Source organism: Pelecanus crispus, chromosome 16 (genome assembly GCF_030463565.1).
Source record: "Pelecanus crispus isolate bPelCri1 chromosome 16, bPelCri1.pri, whole genome shotgun sequence".
In the NCBI taxonomy this organism is placed as follows: domain Eukaryota; kingdom Metazoa; phylum Chordata; class Aves; order Pelecaniformes; family Pelecanidae; genus Pelecanus; species Pelecanus crispus.
In genome coordinates this window covers 8637093-8662264 of record NC_134658.1, presented here as the reverse complement: position 1 = coordinate 8662264, position 25172 = coordinate 8637093, and the positions used below count along the sequence as shown (strand labels likewise).

The window sequence follows — 25172 nt, the reverse complement described above, 5'->3', positions numbered from 1 at the left end:
ACCCTCTGGTTTTCATGTGGAGAGCAGGTGGAGTTCAGAAGGGCTGGGATAACAGCAATGCCCATACAAACGATCTGCAGTATATATACTATGAACCAGTGCAAATAAAAACAGTCAAAAATGCAGTTCATGAGTTTACAAAGTGCAAAACTCCCCAGTCCCCTCACTGAATAAACGCTCGTCTCCAACATCTTAAATATTGTTTTACCTTTAAAGTGGAATGAAAGAGTCCCATTAATTTGTTTCACATTTCAGTGATTTAACGTTAGAACTATCCCAGCCCTCTTTATTTGCAAAGTGAAATGAAGTTACCAATAACTTAATTTTAAAAGGAAAGTCATTATCAAAGAGGAAAAAAGCCTAAAAACTCTTATTAATTCCAGACATTTCACTGATGTCAAATAGATTTAACTAAGCATGTAAAAACTTAGATCTTAATAAAAAACCCTTTCCATTTAATTCAAATATCCTCCACATTTCAAAGCCAAAAATACAGCCAATTCCTTTGTTAAATCAAAATACTGCAGTGACAAGTAAAGCTTGCAAAATTCTAGAAGCATTTTTACTATTTTTTGATTTAAAAAAGGAAAATTCAAGATTCCTTCCGACTACAAAACTTTCCTTTCAAAATTAAGGCTTTTACTTTGTCCTTTTAAAATCATGGAGGTGTCCATTCTTCCATGGTTAGTGGTACAAACACTGCTTTAGTACAGCTCAATGGACACAGTTTTCCTTTAGAATGCTTATTGCACTAAAAGATAGCAAAACAAGTTGTCAGTTTTTTAAAAATAAACATGGTTACATTTCTAAAAAATAAAAGTTGATGTTGACCATATGTTCTGTAATAATTAAATTAAAGCATTATTATTACTCTAATAAATATAAAAGAAACAAAAGGAAGCTAAACTTCAAAAACACATACATATGAAATCACATTAAGGTGTGAGAGGCAGCAAGTAAACTAGCATTTTTCTTTTTTCCAAAAAGACCTTAGCTCTAAAGTTTCAGTTCTGGTGTTTACTGTATGTAATCCCATAAAACCTGGGACATCTGATCTCACGTGAAGCTTCAACATATTTGACTTGCCAGATAGAAAATAATTGAAACTTTTGGACTAGGTAAAACAGCAGCTTTAGTAAATTCACCAGGGAGCAAGAAGAGTTTGGATCACTACTGCCTGCACATAATACCACTAGCTTCTTTGCTTTTTGAAAGGGAACTATTGGAGCAGAGAACTCCAAAGCTGTGAAGAAAGACACAAAGGCAGCAGTTGGCTAAGTTATGTTCAAATTACTGGATTAGTGTGCAAAACATCTTCGCCCCCCTCGTTTTTTTCTAGCTAGTGCTGTACATTCAAATGTACTTTGATATGTTCACATTCGAATGTTTGATGGCATCATTGAGAGAAAGATTCCTCAACACAGTGGGGTAAAAAAACTTAATTTTTTTTTTTTTTTTTTTTTTGCACACTTCCCTCCCCCAAACAATCATCATGATTGTTCCTATAAAGGTGGTTTGCTTTTCTTTTTTAAAATTATACCATTCATTTTTTTATTTTATTATTTTTTTTTTTGCAAAGATAGTTGTGCTGCCGAGCAACTTGAGGTAAAGGCATAAGAGGGTTAAACTACGAGAAATTAAAAAAAAAAAAAAAAAAAAGATGGCGGTGCTTCCTACAGGAGACCGCGCCAAAAAAGCTGTTGGCTGGTTTCATATTGCATAATAGTGCTGTGTTCCTCGATGAAGTAAACAATCTTCCGTGTGTCAATTCAAGGGTTAGCCTCTCGCCCTGCGCAGTGTCAACTTCAGCATGATTGGAGGCACACCCCATAAACCAACCCCACTGGAAACATACACTGTATGTGGCTTAATTTTTCAGTTCTTCCTTTCAGCAAGTATGCTCCCATTTTATTGACTTAAGCGAAGTACATCGTGCGTAAGGTGTCTTGGTGAATTTGTACAGCCTTCGCGAGGGCCTGCGGATCTCTCCCATTGCTTTGTCCTGAAACATGGCTTCCTTCAGCACTGCAAGGAAACGAAAGACAAGCCAGTCTGTAAATCACGTTAATTCGGATCAAAAAGCCGCCTTCACACCTCTTCAATGTTTAGGAGAGCAACATGGCACTGGTAATAGAGCTGGACACTGAGAAAAATCTACTTGTCTATTCAACCCAGCAACCTCAAGGCGTTTGACAAATCCCTTTACCTTAGCTGCTCAGTTTGTTCATCTAAAAATAAGCCTGTTACAAATACATTGATGGCTTGAAGGTTATAAAATACTTCTGACGTACAAAGCAGAGTTAGATAAGTGGAAGACACTTAACGTTTGCTTCATTCATGACTACTCTAATTCTAAAGCAAAAAACAAAATGCGTGGCTCGACTCCCTCAGACCACATCAAAGCAATAACAGAATACTTTATTAAACTAAACTTAATCCTTTTAATCTGAGTGTTATTCAGTAGAATCCACCAACCCACTCTGGTCTGATACTGAGCAGCAGCTGTCAGCAATGATTATCTTAAGACTAATCCCAGAGGTAACAAAAACTAACTGCAAAATGAGCAGTAATTATCTACAGTCAGATGGCTTTATGCCTGACAATGGAGCAAAGACCAATGGGGACAAAAACTTAAGCACACATTTTCATTTACCTGTCATGTTCTTTGTCCACAAGATGGTATCGTGCTCTGAATGCTACCAGGTGAGCATAATACGCTGGTGCAGGTATAGAAACCGATCGTGTACAGCGCACATATGTGTGGCAGAGCTGGTAAGTCAGCAGCTGAAGTTCATCTGCAGTAAAACAGTTATCATCCCACAAAACATGATAGTGTGAGGGACGGCTGGTACCCTAAGAAGAAGGGAACATCAGTTCACTTAACTGGCTTTTCCATACAATCAAGTCAGAATAAGTTCAGAAAGGGCCAGACTGCCTAGTCTGAACTCCTACGTAACAGCAGCCAAAGAAAATTCAGTCTTAATGTCAGCCCTAAATGTATTTAAAGATGAATAAGAAGTCTAACATTTACATGATTATGTTACTTTAATTATTCTTGCTTGGAAAAAAACCCACATGCCTTCTAGATAACCCTCAACGATCAAAACCTGCTCCCAACATGACTAAACCATGATTACACCACCTCTTAACTACCTTCAATTAAAACTGTTTCTCACCAAGACACTTTTCCCAGAGAAATAACTGCTGCTTTTAACTCCTTCCAATTCCCTAGCACCCTAACTTCAAGTATGAACACTAGAAACGACTCCAGTATTTCAGAAGTTACCTACAGAGTTCTACAAACACGTACACTTCTGTACTTCCACACAATGTCATCTTTCCTACAGGTTCAAGAGTTGCACTGCTCTTCGGCATTAAGCTGGATCAGATTTTTACATGTCACTCGTGTCAAGGCTCCCCCCAGATACACCCTTCCACCATCACTACTTTAACGTGTCCTTATAGACCACTAACAAGTACCAAATACTGAGCACAGGTCTTGGGAAGTCTTAGCAGTTCTCCATTAAATGACTGACTTGCACTTACTTTGAAAGACACTCTCTTGGAGTGAACACTCCTCTTCCCTCCTGCTTCCCCCCCCCCGAAAGGTGTGATTAGAGTTAAATCTTACAGTGTAACTGAATTAGGTCAACAGTTATGTGTAGAAGCTTTTTTTTTTTTTTTTTTTTAAAAAGTATATAAAGTGTCAATTTAGCTGAGACTTCTTTGTGGCTTACTATATTAAAAACAACGGGCTGCAACTACATCTGGGGTTTCTGCTTCAACTTATATTGATACTATTTTTTTTCCCCAAGGGGCCAAAAACTAGCTTGCCCAGATCTACCATAAAGATAGACATTTAAGTGGAGAAAAGCAGCAGAAGTTTTGAACTCCTGAATAAAAAACATTGCAATGATTCAAAACTGGAAAAAAACCCATGCCCACCCAACCTAAACAAAACTTATGACAATGTGGTCAGAGTCACATGATTAAAAATTTAGAGTTAATTTTTTTCCATTTTTAAGCAGTATCGCGATACAGTTTTTGTCATTAAGTTGACTCCCCACTGTATTGCTGGCAATACCACCACATTGTTGGATTTTATTTCCACAGCCTGTAATTCACTAGTCTGCATTTAGTCAGCAAACAATCAAACATTGCCTTCAGCCTTTCAAACTCTTTACATTTGAAAACTTGATTCAATGTTTATTTCATTGTGGCTACAAATCATAAAAGTAGCAAGTTTTATTTTCAGAAATAGCAACAGTACAAAATAAAGTGACCTCTTTAAAATAAACTTAAAAAAGCATCACTTACCATCAATGCAAGTTTTAAAGGTGTAGCAGAGACCACCTCTTAAGCACATAATACTTAGTCCCACAATAAATGTGATCTCAGATAGAACTGAGCTACATGACATTCCCCTACTAAATAACTGTTTGTAAACACAAGTGTCAGAAAAGGGAGAAAAACATGTTCTAAATTCACATTTACTTAAAAAGAAACAATCGTACCTGTATTCCAGCATGGCTACAGAGGTAAAAATCAAACTCATATGGATGTGTAATGTCTGTATCTACAGTTGTTCCAGCAGGAATATTGCCACTTCGTCCAACCTAGAGAAAAGGTTTTGTTAAAAAGTGCAGCTAACAACTGCTTATACATCTCAACTGTAATCAAAAAATACAAGTTTCTATTCAACGCATGCAAGGTTTCAGCAAATGAACTGCCTCAGTACTGTTTGGAAAGTGTCAGCAGAGCAGCCTAGGATGTTTGACAAGGACACTGTATGGCTCTCTACCACCCCACCGCAGAACACTGCGCCTACGGCACTTTAGAACTTTCAATCTCAAAGCCAGAACACCTGCACATACATTTGTATTTAGAATTGTCAGCTTGAGTTTGGATTGACTCACTCAGAACAGAAAAGTTAAGGGCTCCATTGTTTTGTATTTTCTTCTATTACAATTGCTGTAGACTTGGTCCGAGTTAGTTACATGAATATTACCTATAGTTCACCGACAAAGACAGTATCATTGTGCAACATGACAAAGCCTGAGGGGTATTTTTTTTTTTTTTTTAAACATACTTAAGGTCAACGATTTTTCAATTTGGGGCCACATTTTGCGCTTATCAATTCAACACCTTCCCTGAATGCAAAGACAATCAGATTGACAGAGAAGCCCATGCTAATATTTTCTCCAGCAGCAAAGTGCTTGACATCAAACTTTTCACACAAGGCTACTATGAGAGAGGGCAACGATTACCCTTTCTGTTCTGTCAGCACAGAACAATCGTGTATGATGTCGCTTCTGCACCACAATATAGGTTATTCCAGGCTGGTAATCTTTCTCCAAACTGATGCAGGCTTCTCTAATGGCTAGCAGTTCATAATACAAAACCTACAAGCACAAAAACAGAATAGTTTAGGTTTTCCTTCCATTGTATTCTACACACAACGCCTATATAAATGGTTTGTAGTTAACACTAAGTGCAGCTTTGCTACACAATTAATAATCTTCGGAAGTACTTAGAAATACATTGTTTCCCAAGTTCTAAGACCTCTCCTTCCCAGACAGGAAAGAAGTTGCAACTTTTCTTACCCAACACGCTTAAGAAATTCTCTCCTTGGAAGTCTCAATTATTTTGTGGTATCTTGGTGTAAACATAAGCAACTCTTAACAGTACAGCTATTCAAATATGAGAACTGGAGTTGTTATATAGTAACACGGTCCTTCAAGAAACCCACAATGAACCAACCTGTCGAAACTGTCCTTCAGAGACCCCGTCCCTATAGAAGATGATACGCGTGGGCTTGAAGCGTGTTGACTTGTAGAACTGGATGAGAAGCTCTCTCACCATGGAGGCCAGATCTTGGATGATCTCCTGCCGGGGTCGCTGAACTCTCACCGTGGCACAGTACCGGCTTGGATGAGCATCCATACTACCTACAACCTTCAGAGGAAGATTACATGACTAAAGGCTTCAAGATCAATTCTATTAAAAAAAAATTAAAATAGCAAAAAAGCCAAGAGCAATTTTCAAGTAAAAAATGCTCTTGTAACATTTTTAACTGGAACTTGTAGTAGGTACAGGTTTAACACCTTTTGAAAAGAGACGTAAAACTTGCCCTCCAAGCACCCCGAAATGCATCTGCAGAATTGGAGTCTTCCCCTCTGTTGACAGCACACTAATGCGCATTCTTATAATCCAGACACAGACTTTTTTCTTTGAAGGTTTCTCACCTTTTACACAGAGAAACACTTCAGTTTGCCTTAGTTACTTTAAACAAGGATGCAGTATCTGTAACTGCAATCAATGCCAAGTAAAATACCAAGGGGACAAAATAGGAAGGGACTGACCAAGCATCCACCCATCACCTTGATGTCCTGGACTGTACCAACACAAAAGGTAAGAAGTGTCAAAAACATTCCTGCCAAACCAGGCCTTTAATTACATTTTTCTCCTTTAAAAATACAAAAGTATTATTAACTAACATCACAAAGCTGCATTATTTCCTTTAGAATATTTTTGCAGAAATATATTAATGCGACTGCCATTTTACCTTGATTTAAAAATTAAAAAGCTAAGAAAACAGTCTGAAGTATCAAGCAGTGTTCTTCTTTTAAAGACAAGATTTTAAGTAACACTGGAAATGCCCTGAAAAGATATAAGCCCTGAAAGGTAATTGACATAGACATAGTCCATGAGTTGCATTTACCCAAGATGAAAAAACAATGCCGATTTAATAAAACTTACAGCAGCTATGGAAGGCTTCTTTCCATCTCCAGCAGGAGGGTGAGTGACATCAGCTCCCAAAAAGATCACTGGCTGCTGGAACACAGAAGGTCTTCAAAAAGAAAAAAGTGCTAAGTCACACTTGTAGCTGAACAGTTGGCACAAGGTTATTGCTCAATATGGGGTTTTGTTTCTATTTCAGCTAGGCTGCCCAGAGAAGCCTTCTTATCGGGTACTCTGGCCAAACCTAAACAATGAAATCTTTGTGCACAGATGTGAACTTCGAAACCACCACAGCAGTCATTCCAAAATACTCTGCCATTTAACTGTGGCATGATTCTAGTGGAGAAAAGCCATAGTAACACCTGAACACTACAGACAGCTTCTTACAGAAACCACCACTCTACAGGCTGATTACACTAGCGCTTGGAGGTCAGCTAAGCACCGCTTTGGTACTGCATCAGTCACGCAACGACTGGCCGAGTGCAGCACCGCACATTGTTCTGGCTTACAGGATTTAAGCAGCAGGACGGTCTCCCAGTGCCTTCAAAATATTTTCCACACCATTGTTTCACGTTTAAACTTTGATTCTAAGCTCTCAGGAAGTCTCAGGAAAGAACTCTTAAGTTTTCCACTCCAAAAGTTTTTCTGGCTTGCTACCTTGCATTACGCGTATTTCCACTCAAAGAATAGATATGCTCTAGTAAAGGTTAGAGTCAACCAGAATTTCTAGTCTTCAGGACTGAAAGACTTGTGCTTCTCCAGAAAGATGGGAGCACACATGGGTTGGGCTTGTCAAACCTTCTCACTGAAGGCATCAAAGCAATTGGAACACACATAGAAATAGCCACGCAAAGAACAAGTGTGAGTCGAATCACCCAGCCTATAAAAGTGAGAGAAGTAAGATGCCTCCAGTATTCTTCTACCCTTATTAACAGCACATTGATAGGTTAACCAAGAGTTACATTCTTCTGTGATGTGTTGTGTGCTCCTAAACCTGCAGAAAAATTCTGATTATATTGATATTTCAAAATCTCTAGATCTGCAGTTTCTCTTCAAATTTTTGATACTGATCAAACATTTGGAAAGAACCTTGGCTTGAGACCTAACTCACGAGCCAACCACCTCTCAGAGCACAGGCTAGAAGAAATTTAATTCTACCTCAAATATCACAGAAGACTATTTCAACTTAAAACCTGGCTGCATTTAAATTTTGGGTGCTAAGTATCAAGCTTAACCACATCTGTTAAAACAAAACCCAAATGAGCCTCCACAAAGATTCTTACCGTTGATGAGGTACGAGGATGTTGTTGATTCCTCCTAGTTTAACGTTAATCTTCAGGCACAGATTTGATAGGGTCTGTGGAGATGTTTTAATGACATTCTTGACTTGAACACACTGTGTGGCCATTCCCAACAGCGTATCTCCCACACGCTTCACCTCCGCTAGGAAGCAAATATTAGGATACAACTTGAGTCCATTTCAAATTATTGCTGTATTTTGATCTTCGCTTCAGTCACAATAATTTAAATGTACATACTCTGCAAAATAACTTCCAACTTACCTGCATGCTCAGACCTGCTTCCAATTAATTTTAACTTCAGACAAAACACTGGTTTCTAATGTCTAAAGAATGGTCCTGAAGAATTTTCTAACATATGCTGGGCATCAAATTTCTCAGAATGATTACCAAACAGGTAAAGACAGAGGTATTCCCTTACCATACACCGGTGTTTTCCCTGGCAGGATGACAATGATGAGCTGAAGCCCTGAATAGGTGTTCTTGAGGTGTCGAAACATGGGCTCCACACTGTCTGCACCCTGGGCGTATTTACAGAAACAGGGCTGGCCTTGGATCGGCATCCCTGCATCTTTGGAGATCTTCCGCAGCTGGTCCGTAAAACCCCTAAAGATAAGAAGTTTTTTGAATTTTCACAGTAGCAATAGCACACAGCAACCAAAGCAGAAGGGGACAGAACTGTGTTACTCAAACAAAGATAACACCAAATAGCTTTCAAAGCAGGATTTTGAAAACGTTCATTATGTGGAGGCTGTACAGCTTTGAAACACTATAGGCCAGGATGGGGGGACAAAAAAACCCCAACAAGTTTAGAAGTACCTTTAGCACTTCATTCAAGGTGCTAGAAGGAACTATGTACAAAGCAGCAGTGTCACAGGACCAAAACCCCACGGTGTACCCAGGCACAGTGCTTTGACTGTAGCTTCCCGCAAGAAAGCAAACCAGCTTGGATTCTCTCCCTAACATCTTAGATAATTAAAACCACGTAAAACAACTCATTATAAGTCCTATGTTCACGTTTTCACTAAGATGGCTTCATTAAGAGAACAGTCCAAAGCCTGAACCATGACATGCCTTACTTCAGTATTTCTTCTCTGCATTGTCTCTGCGTTGCAAAGCAAGCTATAGCCCACATTTTGATCTCAACACCAGTGTGAAACTGCTTCCCTCGCATGTCCCATACTCCATGGCTTGGGGTTGCCACTGTTCGATTCTGTGGAAACAAAACCAACACAGATATTCAAGCAAAAGAGAAAGAGAAAGTCTATGCTATTTACAGTTTCAAGATAACAAAAAAAAAGTTTACCATTCAAACTCTGATCCCTGTATTGCACAATGCAACTGAATTGACTAAAATAGTCAGCATGTGCAGGAAATCATTCTTCAAAAGAGAAACAAAAGAAACAGCAAAAACCTCACCCGTCCTCCATACTGCAACATTGGAGCTGGGAGCACGCGCCCCGTCACGTGGGCCATCTCATCCCGGACTTTGAATTGGAACTCTTGGACAAATGGATCTGCATCATAATTTGCACTTCTCACCTACAAGAAGTTTCTCCATATTAGAGAAGTATCTAATTATAATTCATATAAACCCCAAAAGACTAACAGGAATGCTGCAGAAGTGTTCTACAACTATTCCCCTTGTCATTGAAAAAGGCTCGGATTCAACCGCTCAACACTATCAAGCCATCCCCAGTGAAAACAATTAATGCCATGAGATATATTGGCTCTGATTTTTTTGTTCCCTTAGTTCTCAAGTGCTCATTTGTAGTATGCTTATTTAAGAGCATTTTATTTACTCACAGGATAGATCAAAAAGCATTCTCCTTTAGAGACAAGCACACCCAAGATTAAACAAATTAATTCATTCTATTACTGCACATTCATGTCTTTTTGTATTTTCCAGACCAGCCTTAATTTAATTTAAAAATCTGGCTAACTTGTCAGCTCAAAACCCAAACAGTTTCAAACAAGAGCTCTCTGTGTATAAGAGTATTCAGCTAAAAATATTTAAGTTTTATAATATTTCAAGTCAGAAAAAACACTGATCACTGATGTTTAGAGTGTCTGGATTCAGCACCAAGAAAAGATATTGGAGTTATCAGGTGAAAACATTTAGTGTGTATTAAGGAAAGCAGTCAAACATCTCAAGTACAAGATGGAGGTTCAAGAGACCTAGAATCAGTCTTCTACCCTGTCCTTGTATGATTCTGGACAAATCAAGTTGCTCCAGTTTGTTTTCGGTGCCTATTAAAATTAAGTAGAGCTAGAGTGATGCTACCATCTGGGAAATTTTCAAGACCCAAGTCTTCAGACTCTAGCTCATGATTTTAAAAGTATTTAGCACCACTACAATATAAGTATCCTATAATAACTCAAAAAAGTATGGCGTTCAAATATCAACATAAATCAATGAAAAGTACCCAGAACAAAACCTTGTTTTCATGAGTTTGGGTACTAAAACCCAAGTCCATTTCACAAATTAGTTTAAAAACCGTAAGGGCCCAATACAGCAAAACACTGAACTATTGGTCCCGAGTAGTTCCAATACCTATTCGGAAGTAATTGGAAAGATTAGAACACGAGAGCCCATACTGCTGAGTGCTGGACTCACGCTGTCAATGCAAGCTATTTCAAATAAATCCTGTTAAAAAAAGTAGTTAAAATCTATTAAGTTGAGGGGCTAGAAGGAAGGAATGAAAAGACTAGGTTGGTCACATAGGAAGTGTTTGCATTAACATGGCCCAGTCGCATTACTTAGCGAGCAGTATCACACGGAACTGAAATTAAAGAACTAACCAATCTGCTTATCTCCTCTTGCCTATCTGGAGCAGATCTCGCTGTGGCCTTTATCATAGTTGATGTCTGATTGTCCGTTAGCTTCTTGATACACCGCTGGCCAGCTACAATGTTACATACCTTAAAGGAAAATCAGAAGCGTCAATAGGCAACAGGAGCACTTAGAAACCGATCCCAACGTACCATGCGTACACAACGCTACGCTATCGCTACGAAACACACCCCCAATGTGTTTAAGCAACTGCATACTTCTTTCTCACAGTTCTAAACTTTGAAGCAACTTTTAAAAATGGAGATAGTCTTTAGTGAAATAAAAGAATAATGAACATGTAAATACGTAAACATGCTTGTACTGCAAAGCGCGCTGCTGCTTAACATTTTGAAAATGATACAGTCTACCAATAACAAGTGGATTTATCCAAACAAGTTCGTTACTTCTAAAGGCAGGTAGGTGTGTTTCTGTTCTTGTCCCACTTGTAGGCAAGGAAGATGAGGGTATTTCAGCTGGAGGTTGTATTTCTCTCTGAAATACTGTGCTACTGTTCTCTCCACAGTCTGGCCATTTTCTAACTGTAAAGGAAAGCTGAAGAGACATACGTTTTAATAAGAAGTACAGAAATCTTAGTTGCAAGTATCAACATCTCTCAAACTAATAAAATATTAGGTCCTGTTACACATTCAGCGTTAAGCTATCACACATTTTATGCTCTGACAAAAAGCATCTTACGTTTGATGACTTGCAGGCCTTCTTGTTACATTACAAACACGGTATTTCCTTCTCATCGTTCCACAGTGAGTCACTTCTACCTTCAGACCTGCACAAGAGTACCAAAAAAAATGATGCCATAACTACACAAAAATTTGCACAGGAGACACAACGTTTCATATAATAGAACATGTTCTAATCCAGCAGCTTTGATGGTCAGCGTTGAACAGCACAACATAAGAAACTGTTATGCTCTAAACATTTTGCTTTCGTTACAATTTGATTTCTGACTAATCAGGTATTATCCTCAAAGCCAAATCATAATGTATAATATTTAATGTTCAGTGTCATCTGACTGTCTTGTAGCAGTTTCATTTAACAGGCATATGACTAATCTCAGACACAGACGGCTGTTTTCACCATATTCTTTTGTTCTCGTTCTCAATGCTGTATACCTCTTAAAACCAGCAGTTCCAATGTAATTGAAATTAAAAGGGCAAAACCAGATTTCTACCTTAGTGTTCATTTTTCCCCCTAGGTTTGTATCCACATTCAGCCTGTAATTTTCTTTCATTTCACTGACCAAGCTGAACTTTAGATTTCGAGCAGCTGAAGATCTCGTATAAAAGCATCCAGCCTACACACCAGAGGCTCACCAGACTTGACTCTCTATCCACAATAACAATGACAGCAACAACGGCAGCTTCAAGAGCCCTTCAGTGGTTATTTCCATTAACTCTGCCTGCACTGTCTGTACTGTCCATAGAGAGTAGACTCAACATCTGCTGGAAGTACTGAGCTTATCACAGTCAGAAACTAAGCACAACACAGCCGCTTGCTCACCCTCCCCGCCCCGGTGGGATGGGGGAGAGAATCGGGGGGGAAAAAAAAGTAAAACCCGTGGGCTGAGATAAAGTCAGTTTAATAGGATAGCAGAGGAAGAGAAAATAACAACAATAAAAGAATATACAAAGCAAGTGATGCACAATGCAATTGCTCACCACCCGCCGACCGATGCCCAGCCCGTTCCCGAGCAGCAGCCCCCCAGCCAACCCCCCCAGTTTCTATACAGCCCATGACGCCGTATGGTATGGAATAGCCCTTGGGCCAGTTTGGGTCAGCTGGCCTGGCTGTGCCCCCTCCCAGCTTCTCGTGCACCTCCAGCCTTCTCAGTCAGTAGACCATGAGAAGCTGAAAAGTCCTTGACTTTGGATAAGGACTACTTAGCAACAACTAAAACATCAGGGTGTTACCACCATTATTCTCATACGAAATCCAAAACACAGCACTATGCCAGCTACTAGGAAGAAAATGAACTCTATCCCAGCTGCAACCAGCAAGTTGCAGGTGCTGCACAGCATCAACACGCTGTTATGTCTTTCCCCAGCCCCATGGAAGAGAAGGCAGTTAAAAACAGAGCCTTGTCACCCAAAAGATTCAACCTACAGTCTACTAGTAAAGGCTTTTGAGAAAGCAGTTGGATGACTTGTCATGCTGAGACTCACGTGGATTGTGGACCACAAACTGAATACCCCACATTAAATCAGGTCCCTAAGTACCAGATAGCAGATACCGTGTTTAGTTTACTAGGGACACAGACATCCCCAAGAAGTATCAACTGTACTTCACTGATTCCTAACAATGCTAATTGCAACATTAACATCAGTATTACTTAGAGGATGGCATAATCAAAAATAAACTACCACTGCCCGGATACAGCATTAAGAGAAAATACAAAAAAGTGACAATGAAGTACTGTGGCCAAGCAGAAGAGGGTTGTGCGTACAGAGGTATCCGGAACCCCTTCACTGCTTTGTCATTAATCTGCTGTGACAATACAGAAGGCACTACCCTCCCACAGAGCTGCTCACAGACTGCCGATTCTTTAATGCAGGGTTTGTTTCGCTATACGTGATCACATCTTGCCTGGAGTTCCCAGATACTACAGTAGTAAAACCAAATATTGACAGCAAAGGTAACCTTTCAATATTTTCTGACTATGGTAGCAAAGCATCCGAGGGATCCAAGATCAGAGACAGCTTCTCATTCTCTAGATATCTGTCTTCCAGAACAAAGACAGATAGGTAGATGTAAAAAGGAGGCATGTTAGGACTACTACAAGATAATTCCTTTAAGTTTTTTTTCCACTAATGACCCTTCTATGAACACATTAGTTCACGACTATAGTTCAAATTTACTTTTTTGCTGCCCAGTATTTCAATACAGCCTAATCTTCCATCAAGTAACACAACCGTTTAAGAGCAGAGCTTTGAAGAGCTGAGCTCTTTCCAGGCTTCTCTCTCTGCAAATTACACTGTTATAAAAGGATATGGGAAAATGCAAAGCAAAGTGGCATATATGGAATGAAACTACTCAAACCAGCAGCTTATGCAATTCCTTTGGAATGGAATTTGGCCTTCAGCTGCAAGTTAGCAAGTGGTACTTGTTTTTCCATAAAGCAACCAGTTATTAGAAGTCACTGCAACAGCATACTTTCAAAGAATCAATGATGTTAGCTTTGAAATCAATTTTCACTTTGCCTCAGCATTTAAACAGCAGAAGACCTCAGCACAATACCACTATGGCCTCGGTGACCCTTGCGCAGAAAAGGTTAGCTGTCCAGCAAGGCAACAGCCACTTACCTCTACCCAGGCAACAAACAACACACCTTCTCTTTCCCTCTTCAAGCCACCGGGAACATACCTCATTTTGCATCCTTCATTTCTGTAGAGCTGCACTGTTTCATTCAGGACTAGAACTACAAGCAGGGCATCCTGCAATGCTCTTGGCAGCTCCAGGGCCCTTCTGATGCATGCTAACCAGCAGTTTCCAGTTAAAACAAGTCCCTTAGAATTAGCTTGATTGTGTTACCTGGGACAGAACAGATACATTTCTACTCACCCTTTATCTCTTTGGTGAATTTTACCCGATGAGAATCAGTCAGAGGTCTTGGCTGTTCATCAATATTATGAATGTCAAGAACTTCACACATAAACTGAATTACAGGTTGTGCTTTGTAGAAGGCAGTGGCAGAAACTAAAAAGAGCAAAATACTAAGTGTAAAAAAACCCCAAGTCAGCATGTCATGAAGCAGTATACAAATGAATGCTTTTTAAAATCCCACGTAACCCTCAAGCAAATGTTGTGCAGTACACATTTTTAAAAACAGATTAGCAAGCCTTGCAACAATGAAGTATACAAAAGCCAGCGTAGGGCCCACAGTGACACATCAGTCTCCAGCACAGTCATCCTGCAACTGCTTTGCATTTCAAGGTTTTGAAAGGGTTTTTCCACGGATAACATTTATTTCTAGAGAGCTGTAGTGTCCCAAAGAGACATTCTCTTTCGGCTCTGTACGAAGCTGCAAGCAGAGACAGTATTAGTATCTCTCTACTGAAGACTTTTAACATGAAAAGCTAAGATCATTCAATATGCAGTATAATTTTGTCAATGATACGATCTGCTCAATCATTGAAACAATATTTGGTAGAAGCATGAGCACTATTTTGACTATACATAAATTATGTTAGTGTAGTAGTGAGTGCAACCCTTGAGCTACTAAAATCTCTTACCCTCCCTGCAGGCACAATCCCATTAAGTAACCATACATTGCTTTTAAACAGGACAGTTGAGTCATTCCATGAGTCCAACAAACAATCTGCTTGACAAAGTTACAGGCAACTGAAACAATACCTTTTAGTAAGAAAGGTGAGGTGGCACTAGGTATAGCTCAAACACAAGCAAACTATTCCATACATTTAAAACTCTAAATGGCAACAACAGAAAAGAAATACTTGGCAAGCATTTTATTAGTTTTCCAGATCCCATGTACCAGACCCACCACATCTCTGTGCTAATACAACGAAACATTCTTCAGACATGCGTCACTTTAGCAGGCTGCCAACTTCACATGACGCACTCCGGCCAACACCTCCGGATGTCGATTACTGAATGAACACAAATAGCTTACACCCCCAGCGACTGGCAGCGTGCGGTTTGTCTCCCACAGCAACACAAGTGACAGAGAGAAACAGATTTTGCAGAGAACCTCGTGCAAGTTAAACAACTAAAACAAAATCAAGCGATGGGATTTGAACGTAATCTTCACAGCCTCAAACTGCAACATAAAGTGATTGCCCCGTAAACCGTAGCTTACAAAGTTCTTAGATTTCTCATTCACAGGAAGGACTGAAAAATTTCTACTGCAAGAGTAACTACTCCGCTTTCTAATGCTGGTGAGAAAAGCTTGCTTCACAGAAAGTAATAGTGCAGTACATCATAAATTGGTGTAAATTAATACTCTTGTCCTACCTGAATTTCGTTCTCTCAGTACCTAGCATGTAGATACTAGTATTGGTTATTTCTCAGACTGGTAAGATTTTTACATTCATTTTTCAAACAATAGCTACACCATGGCTACTGTTTGAAAGGTAATTTTGCAAGAACAAACCCATCTGAAGTCACATCAGTATCATCCACAATTTAGGTAAACCAGAAGACACGGACTTGCAAATTTTCATCATGAAAGCTCAGTATCATCTGCAACGTTTTATTATGCTCTAAGACAGAAAACCTGACTTAGAGCGCTTAACCTAGTGCAAAAAAGACAGACTATTTACCTTGGTTTCATAAAGCATTTCAAACAGACAGCGAGAACAGAATGTGAATTAGAGAAAACTTTAGGCAGCACCTGCATCTCACACGCTGACATTTTTCAAGAGGGGTTTACCAACTAAATAGACTCAGAGTGCTTACAGCACCAAGGAGTCTGACACATGCACCAGTTGATCTCAGACGCATTCATCTGCAACTTAATAAAGCGGTGCAAAGCAGATCTGATTTTGCATGAGAAAGCCCATCTCAATTAGCCCTATTCACAGAAGTGTTTGTGATGTATCTTACAGGGTTTTCTTGGAAGTATTGAACAACACCTACTGTGGACAGCTGCATGGAGCCACATCTTAAGTAATTTGCCTGTATTACCGTGGATACACCAATACAGAAATTATGTAGGAAAACAAGCTATGCTAGGCTTTTCCTTTCTATATAGGGTTTTTTTTTTTTTTTTTAACATGGCAGGTAAACTTCTGCCGAAACACTAGCATAATGACAAATCCAGAAAAACAGACTAGGATTTCTAGGTAGCCTTTGCCATATAGGTCTGGTTTGAACTGGCTGAACAGGAAGCCAATGTAAGCTTTACATTATAATATATACATTATTACATACCTTATTACTATCTCACTACTATTACCATTATAAGTTCTGCAGTAGGCTGACTTCACAATTAATGTTGTGTTTCATAAGGATACTACAAGAGACAACTACTACATCTTCAAACTGAGCAATGAGACAAGTATTTTTCAGGTGAAAACGCCTTGTCTATAAAGCAATTAAAGTTTGGAAGTTTTCTTATTCTGATATAAATTCTAGCAAAATACCCCAAGCCACTTTAACTCTTTATTATTTACAATACGAATTAAGAAATCAGTATAGAAGATGGCTTCTGGTTACTAAATCCCTCTGCACAGATGGCACCAAGTTGTTACCACACACAAATGTGGTACCACCAACTCAAGCACATGGCAGTAAAATGACCGAATGGCAAGGTCGTTTTTATTCTTAGAGGCATGTTCATTTCTACCTTTATCCTTAACCCTGAATCCCAACTTACCATCGATATTGAGCATCATCTTCCACATGGCAGGCCGAACAGACTGGTGGAATCCAAACCAGACCTCCCTGCCTCCACCCAGGGGGTGATCATAGCCTTCTGGAGCTGAGAAAAAGGAGCGGCCCACAGGGGTATACCTAGTGAAAAAGATGACCACATGGTTATGCTATTGCTTTCCAAATATAAAATATTGCTTTTCCAAATAAAAACTCTTTAATAAAGATTATAACACACAGCATTGTTTTGTTTTTTTAAATTTGCACACCAAGAATCTGTGCCTAGAACCAAGTTTAAACAACACACTCCAAATGCTTCTGTTCCCATTGCAGCGTTTTTAAATTTAGACAAAACATTTACTAGTTTTAGCAATGCACCACCACTTTCAGTTTTTACAACAAATCAAGAACTAAGGTAGCTTACCCTTTCTGATCTTCCACTCCAAGAAAATATAATCTTCATCACAGCAGATTCTGTACAACAGCATTGCATATACTGGGCTGACCCTTAAAGATCATTTTGCATGTTTTACTAGGGAATATTTGAATACAACGTACACTGAGAGAAGGAATAACTATGGTGGAAACTAAGAACGAGAGCAACTAATGTTTCTCTCCGAGGTAGAAGACAGCTGTTCACAAACCTCCACGCCTCTTCACATTTGTAATGGACAGACATTAGCACAGAGGTTAACATCTTTCATGTTTTCTTAGGATCCAGGGTAGCTAAGGAACACTGGTTTCCACAAAACCATAAGTCTTTTCTTTTTTTTTTTTTTTTTTGAGTCAGTTACACACAATGAAAAACACCACTGCAAAGCCATCCTACCCTCTAAACCCAGCAATCAAACTTTTAAAGTAACTTTCATTGACCAAGTAAAGCAAAATTAATTTGGCCTTCTCCAACGTTTCAGGGTTCCGAGATAAAGAACACCACACTCTGTTATGAGATTATACTTTCTTGAAGTGGAATATCAGAAAGGGTAAGGTAACTTAGTTCTTGATTTGTCAGATACCTGTTAACAGGTATTTAGTCTCAACTGTGTATTTAAAACAAGAGAAGCATGCATCACTGATGGGTATATCAATGAATTAAAAAGACTCATGCTTTTTAGACAGTCGCTGCCATCAAGTGCACAAATACTTGACTCAATTTGAGCAGAAAACACAAAAGCAGTCCGACAGTGTACTGTAATCTCTCAGTATTTCAATGAAGGCCCATTATAAGTGTCTCCTGGTTCTTGATCTTTTCAAATAAATACCTCACCTGCTCTGGAGTTTAAATGTCTACAGAAATACACATTTCTACATAATGAGCTTCAATCTCCCCAGTTCAGCTAACCAGCTGTGCTGTGTAAGGGGAGCGATCATTTTTTTCTTTTCACCTGTGAAGAAACAGGGGAGAAGATCTCCCCATGGGCATACTTCAGGTAAAGACAGACTGCAGGAAGAGAGTGAACCTACTTCATGGAGGGCAGGTGTCGTAGCACCACATCGACAGCATGAACGGGGTTAGTGCTGATAGGCTTGTCTAGTTCCAGAGGCTCAGGCAAGGTTCTTCCTGTCAAAACTTCATGCAGCAAGTGCCAGCTCACCCGAGAAACAAACTTTATCGACACTTTGAAGGGACGATCTTTTCCACCCTCTCCCGGTAATGTCACATCCAAGTCCACCTGCGTGGGGGAGGGAAAGAAAAAAAAAAGGCAGCTGTTTAATCTCAAGTCTGGTAGCCTTGAGTTTTCACTCCTTCCCATAACTAGGCCAGAGGCTCAAAAACAGACATTTAGGACACAGCACACTTGATAAAAGTACATTCTCAAATGCACCAAATAAAGAGAACTGGGTCCTCACCAAGCAGAAGAGGATCATGTAACTTTGTCATCTTGAATCAGAGAACTCTTCATTCCAGAGAAACTGTGGTTTGATTTTAATAGTACTTCATCATAAGATAATGTATTACAGTGTGTAAAACTGATTATTTAATAGATTCCGCTATAGAAAGAGGCTACTAAATTCTAGGGGAGGTTCTGAATGCAACTATTACATGCACGTTTACATACATTGGAATTTGTAGAAAATATATTAGAAGGACTCCATTTCAATACAGATATTCTAAGATACTTCCAGCTTTTCTGAACTCGGCAATACCAGAAGTTGGGCTGGTTTCTTTTTCTTTCCTAAGAGGCTGTTACAAATATCATTTTTCTCCCCAGTTATCTTACCCCAGTAGTGGCCACAGGAAGCGGATTGGCTGTATAGAGGCTTCTTTTCCCATCATAAACCGGTCTACGGTCCCCAAATATTGTCACTTTAAAATGCTGCACCATTGAGTCCACCACCTCCCTAGAAAAGTTGATATTTACATTGAAGATGTTTTCAAAGAAGTATCAGACTGGAACTGGCTCCCACACACTCTGTGTTTTGCTGAAGTAGTTTCAACAAACGTATTACTCAAGTGAATTATAGAACACCCACTGATATTCCAAAAAGGTGCTTCACATACTTCAACTAAAATAACAGATAAACACCAAAGAATAAAACAGAATCAACGCAATCGCTCAAATATGGGAAATTATTGTTACTGAAGTAATTTCAGAAAGTCCCAGAAATTACTGAGGCCTTTGTATAACCTTTATTACACAAAGCAAGGACACACTTACCTTGGAAGAAACCCACAAGCTGGTATTATGAAAAACTAGTACAAACTCACAGCTGAAAGCTATGCTAGTTCATGGAAGCAGGAGTTAATTGTACTGTCTACCTAGTAATGTTCATCTGCTCTTTAATTAACAAGAGTTTTGAATTCTGCCTACATTGTGCATAAAAATGAGGTACCCTGACAAAAAAAGTTTTAGCTTTAAGTCCTTATTAGTCTGAGTTTTTACAAAATCAGGTAAAAGTCTGATTGAATTTGCACATAATTATAGATTCTCCTAACTAACTCTATTACGAGTTGATGGCAATAAAGAAAATAGTAACCTGATACAAGCACTGAAATTACCCTTGAAAAAAACACCATAAAATTTTCATCTTGTATAAAAAAAAGGTTTCTTGATACAAGTAGTAGATATAATAGACTTTTGCAATACCTCTGAATCATGCCTTCAGGATTTTAATTCTTTGGGGATTCTTTGTGTTTCAGTGGCACAACTGTATCTTACTTCATACAATGTAACTCCCTTATTCTACAGAAATTAAACACTTTTCTTAAGCATATGCAAACTAGCATTCTTGCAAAGCAGAAGCTTACCAGTACACCATTTCCTGACCAGGCAATAATAACTTTAAATACTTCAAGACGACAATAAATATTGACTTCCTCTTCATGCAAAATTAGGAGCAGTACTTTCACCTCTCAGCTGGCACTTGGGGAAAGGGAAGAGAGATTCTCCATTTCACAGTTCATGTTACTAAACTCTCAGAATCCAAATTCTTTCATCAGCTAAAAGCACATCAATATACTCAAGCAACTTCAAAATATCTACTTAGCGCTCAGCTGTGCTCCTGCCCAAGACCATCTTATCTGAAAACCCCGTTCCGCACTGGTACGCTGCTCTCTTGTAACACTATGCACGGGGATAAGCGCGCAAAAACCCTATTTCCGTGAGTGCCAACTTATTGTCACATAACCTGTGACAAAAACAGAGGGATAAAAGTTAGTGATGAGGAGTAGGAGCAGGAGGGAGAAAGCAAGAGGCTCTGTAAAGCAAAACCGACAGTTCGCAGCTGCAGCTCTGCCGCCGATCTCGCGCCCTCAGCACGCTTCAAAGCAAAGCGTTCTTCACCTTCTGCTTTCCAGCTTACAGCACAGCGGAAACAGCCGTGAAGAGCATCGCTATAAAGGAAAGTGAAAAGGAAACAGAAGACGCTCTAGATTTTAAAGCCTCCCTCCTGCTAAAAGCTAATAAAGGTGCAGGTGAATTTGAAAAAACCAGCAACTATTCAGGAACTAAAACTCCTCTTTATTCCAAATACAAGCATGCAGGCAGGATATTAGTCAGAAACTATTCCAGAATAGCTGAGTCTATGTAAATCCACTGACTTCTTAGAAATAACTGTCACAGCATGCAAGAGAAAGGGAAAAATATATTTCTAAGGAAAATTCTTCAAAGCAGGTATTTCAGTATACTGATTTCAATTTAGACTAATGAAAGCCATTCTTCTCTGCATAATCCACAGCACGCTATCCAAAGTCATTTATTCAGCAGATACTATATTCTTTTATTGGGCTCATTTATACAAGCTCTTGCAGTTTTTAACTAACATCTGCCACATTTTTTTACACGTATAAAAGTTGGTAAAGTAGTAGTATTTTTAAATAACCAATTTCACAGTTCCCTACTTTGAAAAAAACAATACGCATGCAAGAGTTACCCTCAGCTTTCAGATTTTAAACTACAGCTTGTATTAGGATTCGTAATTTACATACTGTATTTGCTGTCAAGTTTGAGAACAAATTTAGTCTTTCATTTAAAAATATCTGACTATTACAGCAACTCATTAGGTTTGCTGCCTGTGTTCAATTAGTCTTCTCAGTTCACCTTGACAAAAATCAGACGACTGCTTCCACCAGCCGGTAACACGAACAAGGAGAAGCAAGCCAGCGTCTTTATCGGTAGACTAGAAAGTTGATGAGCTGCTGGACAAAGTTACACGTGCATCTGAACTACATCTTTACTACAACAACTAAATTTATGCATGAGAAACCTCCAAAAGCACTTAAAATTAACTCCAGTCTATAAAAAGCACTTCTGGGAAACAACCAACCCTCAGACAACCTAACAGAAGTCAAAAGCAATGGTTAGGTGCTCAAGCTGAGACTTGCAAAAGGTACGAAAAGCATCAGCTGCAAACATGCTCTTCTGGAAATCATTATTATTTAGGTGAGCAAAAATACTGATCATTTCACACAGAGTTACTTCAGAAACTCAAGCAAAATACTTTTGCCTCTCTCCACGTGAACCAAAAACTTCAGAAGACACAGCATTTATCTAAGACATAAGCAATTAAAACAAGCTGTGGCAAACATCAGTTTTGATTTTGGAAGGAAGCTTGAAATTACCCTACCAGCAGGACCACGAAAGGGATTTTTTTTTTCTTTTAAATTTTAAATAAAATTTAGTTGCTATTTTAAAACAACTTATTTCAAATGCACTATTTTCAAACATCTGTAGTTTCTCCCACTGTTATGGAGACAACTAAATACACAGAGTCACAGACTGCAATTGCTGGAGCAATCAGGGTTTTTACAGCTTTGTCTCCCTTAGTCTATTTTAATCAAGCACTGCCACACAACAGACAAAAAAAGTGGTTTTGGTCAACAGATTCTAACGGAAATTACATTTATCTTCATTACTAGATCACACTAGAAAAGAACCAGACATACAAACCAGTCAGTTTAGAGCAGTTTATATTCTCCTTGTATCCCTAGGAACATGGCTTCACAAGCATTCTTTATTTAACAATACGGTAGGAAATTAACCTTTCTTAACAGTAAGATTATATTAAATATTAATGCACACAGAACTATTATGTCCCAATTTCAGCAATTTATTAGTTTCCTTTTAATTAATACTTCACATAGGTATTTATATAGCCTTCATAACTGCAGTATGCAAGTAGCACGGGGGAAAAAAATCACCGGCCAGAATCAGGCCCTAGCAATATGTTATTGTTAAAATATAAAAAACCCGAGAGCTGCAGATGAAAGAGGAATATATTTCTTTTCAGCTACCCTGAACTTTAACTGATGAAACAGATTTCACAAGAGACTAACAAGTAACTCCTCCTAAAAAAATTATTCAATGCAGAGAAGAAATACAGGAAATACAAAATGTTGTAATCTTTAAAAAGCAAAAATGATTATAGCGCTCATGTCAGGTTTTTAATCAACTTCTCCTTCTGAGGAGGCTTCTCTGGCTCCCAAATTTATGAGGTTTAGGACAAAAGACACAAAAACCATATATAAAGAGCTGTTCTAGCAATCTGTTAAGGCTGAAGAATCCAGCACTCAATAAGTCCAGTTTGTTGGATCAGTAAATGAACAGGGATATGGAATATGAAAATATTATCTTCATTTTACCAGCAATCTAGAAACAAAGTAGCCTAGCAAGGGATTTAACTGACCCTAACACATAGCAGACGTGAAAACAAGACGAGATACAACGCCCTACACAAAATGCTGTAACAACAGAGAAGGACACCGGTGGAGCTCAAACCAAGTCTGACCATTTCAAATATACTGATGCATATTAATATACCTATTAACAAGGGGAAAACTAGTTTGTTTGCAGTGCTTTCATACCACTACTCCTAGTGGAAGCTTTCCAGCTGAAGGCTGCCTCCTCCTGTACCTGCAGCGATGGCTTTTAGTCACTCGCTTCCGATCAGAGCGCCCAAGCGAACCACGCCGGGGAACCTTTCGCGTTAACCAATGCTGCAACGTATCTCAGCATCAACTGAGGATAAAAACACCCACAGCAGCAGATTCCTGCTAACTCAAATGATTCAACAGCCGGTATTGCAGCCAAAAAAAGGTAACTACCTACAGCTATACCTTATTTATGCTGTCCTGAAGAACAGGGGTTGCTGCCAAACAGCTCAAAGTACTGTGACCGCTAACGGCTGGCCCGCTTCATAGCATCTGGTCACAACCAAACTGGAACAGGCTCTGTACCACTGTCACAGGTGTTTGTGAGAACTTGCACGCAGGTCTCCGTAGCATAATGCTCAGATTTTAAGCTACATAGAGACTATATTTACTTCAGTAGGTCCCGCTGTTGCTCAAAAATTTCAGTATAATTTACAAGACAAATTTCACCTTCTTACCTGTTCACCCTCCGAGGACACTTATCTGGTTTGATATCCACCTCATAGAGGTAGACATCAATCTTTGGGATTTCAACTTGGAAGCAGTTGGCCAGCAGTTTAATGGGTTTGCCCATGGTGCCATAGCCAGGACGTCTGGGCACCATGAGTAGGGGCTGTGCCCCGACGGGTCCTGCGAAAGGAAAAAAAAAAAAAAAAAAATCACGGATTAGAAGATAAGCACAACAGACAAGCTGTGTTGCAAAGGTACTACTTGCTTACATTTCAGCAGTTTAAAAATACATAAGGCTCCTTGCATTTGCAGGTACATGTACTTGTCTCCCATTAAGACTTACTAACGTACTCCCCTTTTTCAGTCTTAAGCAACGCCCTGAACCAACCCACAGGATGGCCAGGCAGGCACCAGAGCCAGCACTCTGGAAGAAGGGAAAATAAGCTGGATCAAACAGCATGCGAGCCTCTTAAGTTCAACACGAACACTTGCCCATTTTTCCTCCATGAGCCTCCACCCACATCTAGACTGTTTTCTTACTGAGGAGTTTCAGGCTTTTGTGATTGGCATGAATAAAATCAGGATATTTCCTAAACAACAACAAAAAAAGTGCTTTTCCTTGTAACACTTTACTATCATGGAAAGCCTGTCTGCCATTAAACCAAAAAGTTTTACAAGTCTTTTCTGGACACCCTAGTAATAACAAACTTGCTGCAGAATACAAAAATATGGAAGCAGTTCTGGACTGATGTATGTTGTTCACGATAAACTCTTCATTTCATTGCCATTATTAGCTTAATCTTGGAAGACAGATTATTCTTGAACTTTGCTGGCTGAAAATGGAGGAAGAGTAAAACCATTACCTCCTGCCTAACTGCACTGATAAAGCCGACTGGCCAGAAGAGGAAAGACTCAGATTAAGGCACAGGATTGTAAAACACTTGATTACTTATACATTAGAGAAGAATACCCACAGCTGCTCAGAGAAACCACCAAAACCTGCAATAAGAGATGGGTATTTTGAAAGTCAGCTAAATACACCTGTCTAGTAATATATGTTCCATGCTCATCTCGTTATCTATTCAATTGACTTTGCATCATTTAGATGAGAATCTTCAGCTCAAGATCTGGGTTA

At 39.2% G+C, this 25172-nt stretch overlaps 1 protein-coding gene across 4 annotated transcripts; it reads right to left on the bottom strand.

The window, feature by feature from the left end:
• Positions 1 to 1452: 1452 nt before the first annotated feature.
• LOC104032625 (protein argonaute-3) lies at positions 1453 to 24188 on the bottom strand. 4 transcript variants are annotated; one of them, XM_075722136.1, is made up of 18 exons: positions 24046 to 24188; positions 19440 to 19560; positions 18682 to 18890; positions 17222 to 17358; positions 14449 to 14583; positions 11569 to 11656; positions 11277 to 11424; positions 10817 to 10961; positions 9459 to 9556; positions 9119 to 9252; positions 8461 to 8645; positions 8025 to 8184; positions 6760 to 6850; positions 5761 to 5955; positions 5268 to 5402; positions 4515 to 4616; positions 2654 to 2853; positions 1453 to 2025 (listed from the first exon to the last, which is right to left on the bottom strand). In XM_075722136.1, exons 1-18 carry the CDS (start codon positions 24159 to 24161, stop codon positions 1917 to 1919), a joined length of 2508 nt encoding a protein of 835 aa, XP_075578251.1. In that variant the 5' UTR covers positions 24162 to 24188; the 3' UTR covers positions 1453 to 1916. The 4 variants fall into 4 exon arrangements, with proteins under 4 accessions (XP_075578251.1, XP_009483303.2, XP_075578253.1 ...); XM_009485028.2 differs by having other exon boundaries at positions 9459 to 9581; positions 10842 to 10961; XM_075722137.1 differs by lacking the exon at positions 1453 to 2025 and having other exon boundaries at positions 2751 to 2795; positions 9459 to 9581; positions 10842 to 10961.
• Between the last annotated feature and the right edge of the window lie 984 nt (positions 24189 to 25172).

Excerpts from the sequence above, each read along its gene's own strand:
- LOC104032625 (XM_075722136.1), bottom strand. The coding sequence starts at position 24,161 with ATGGGCAAACCCATTAAACTGCTGGCCAACTGCTTCCAAGTTGAAATC. Across the intron at positions 18,891-19,439 it reads TTCCTGTGGCCACTACTGGG|GTGGACTTGGATGTGACATT; the intron begins GTAAGATAACTG and ends TCCCCCACGCAG. Across the intron at positions 5,403-5,760 it reads CTGAAGGACAGTTTCGACAG|GTTTTGTATTATGAACTGCT; the intron begins GTTGGTTCATTG and ends TTGTGCTTGTAG.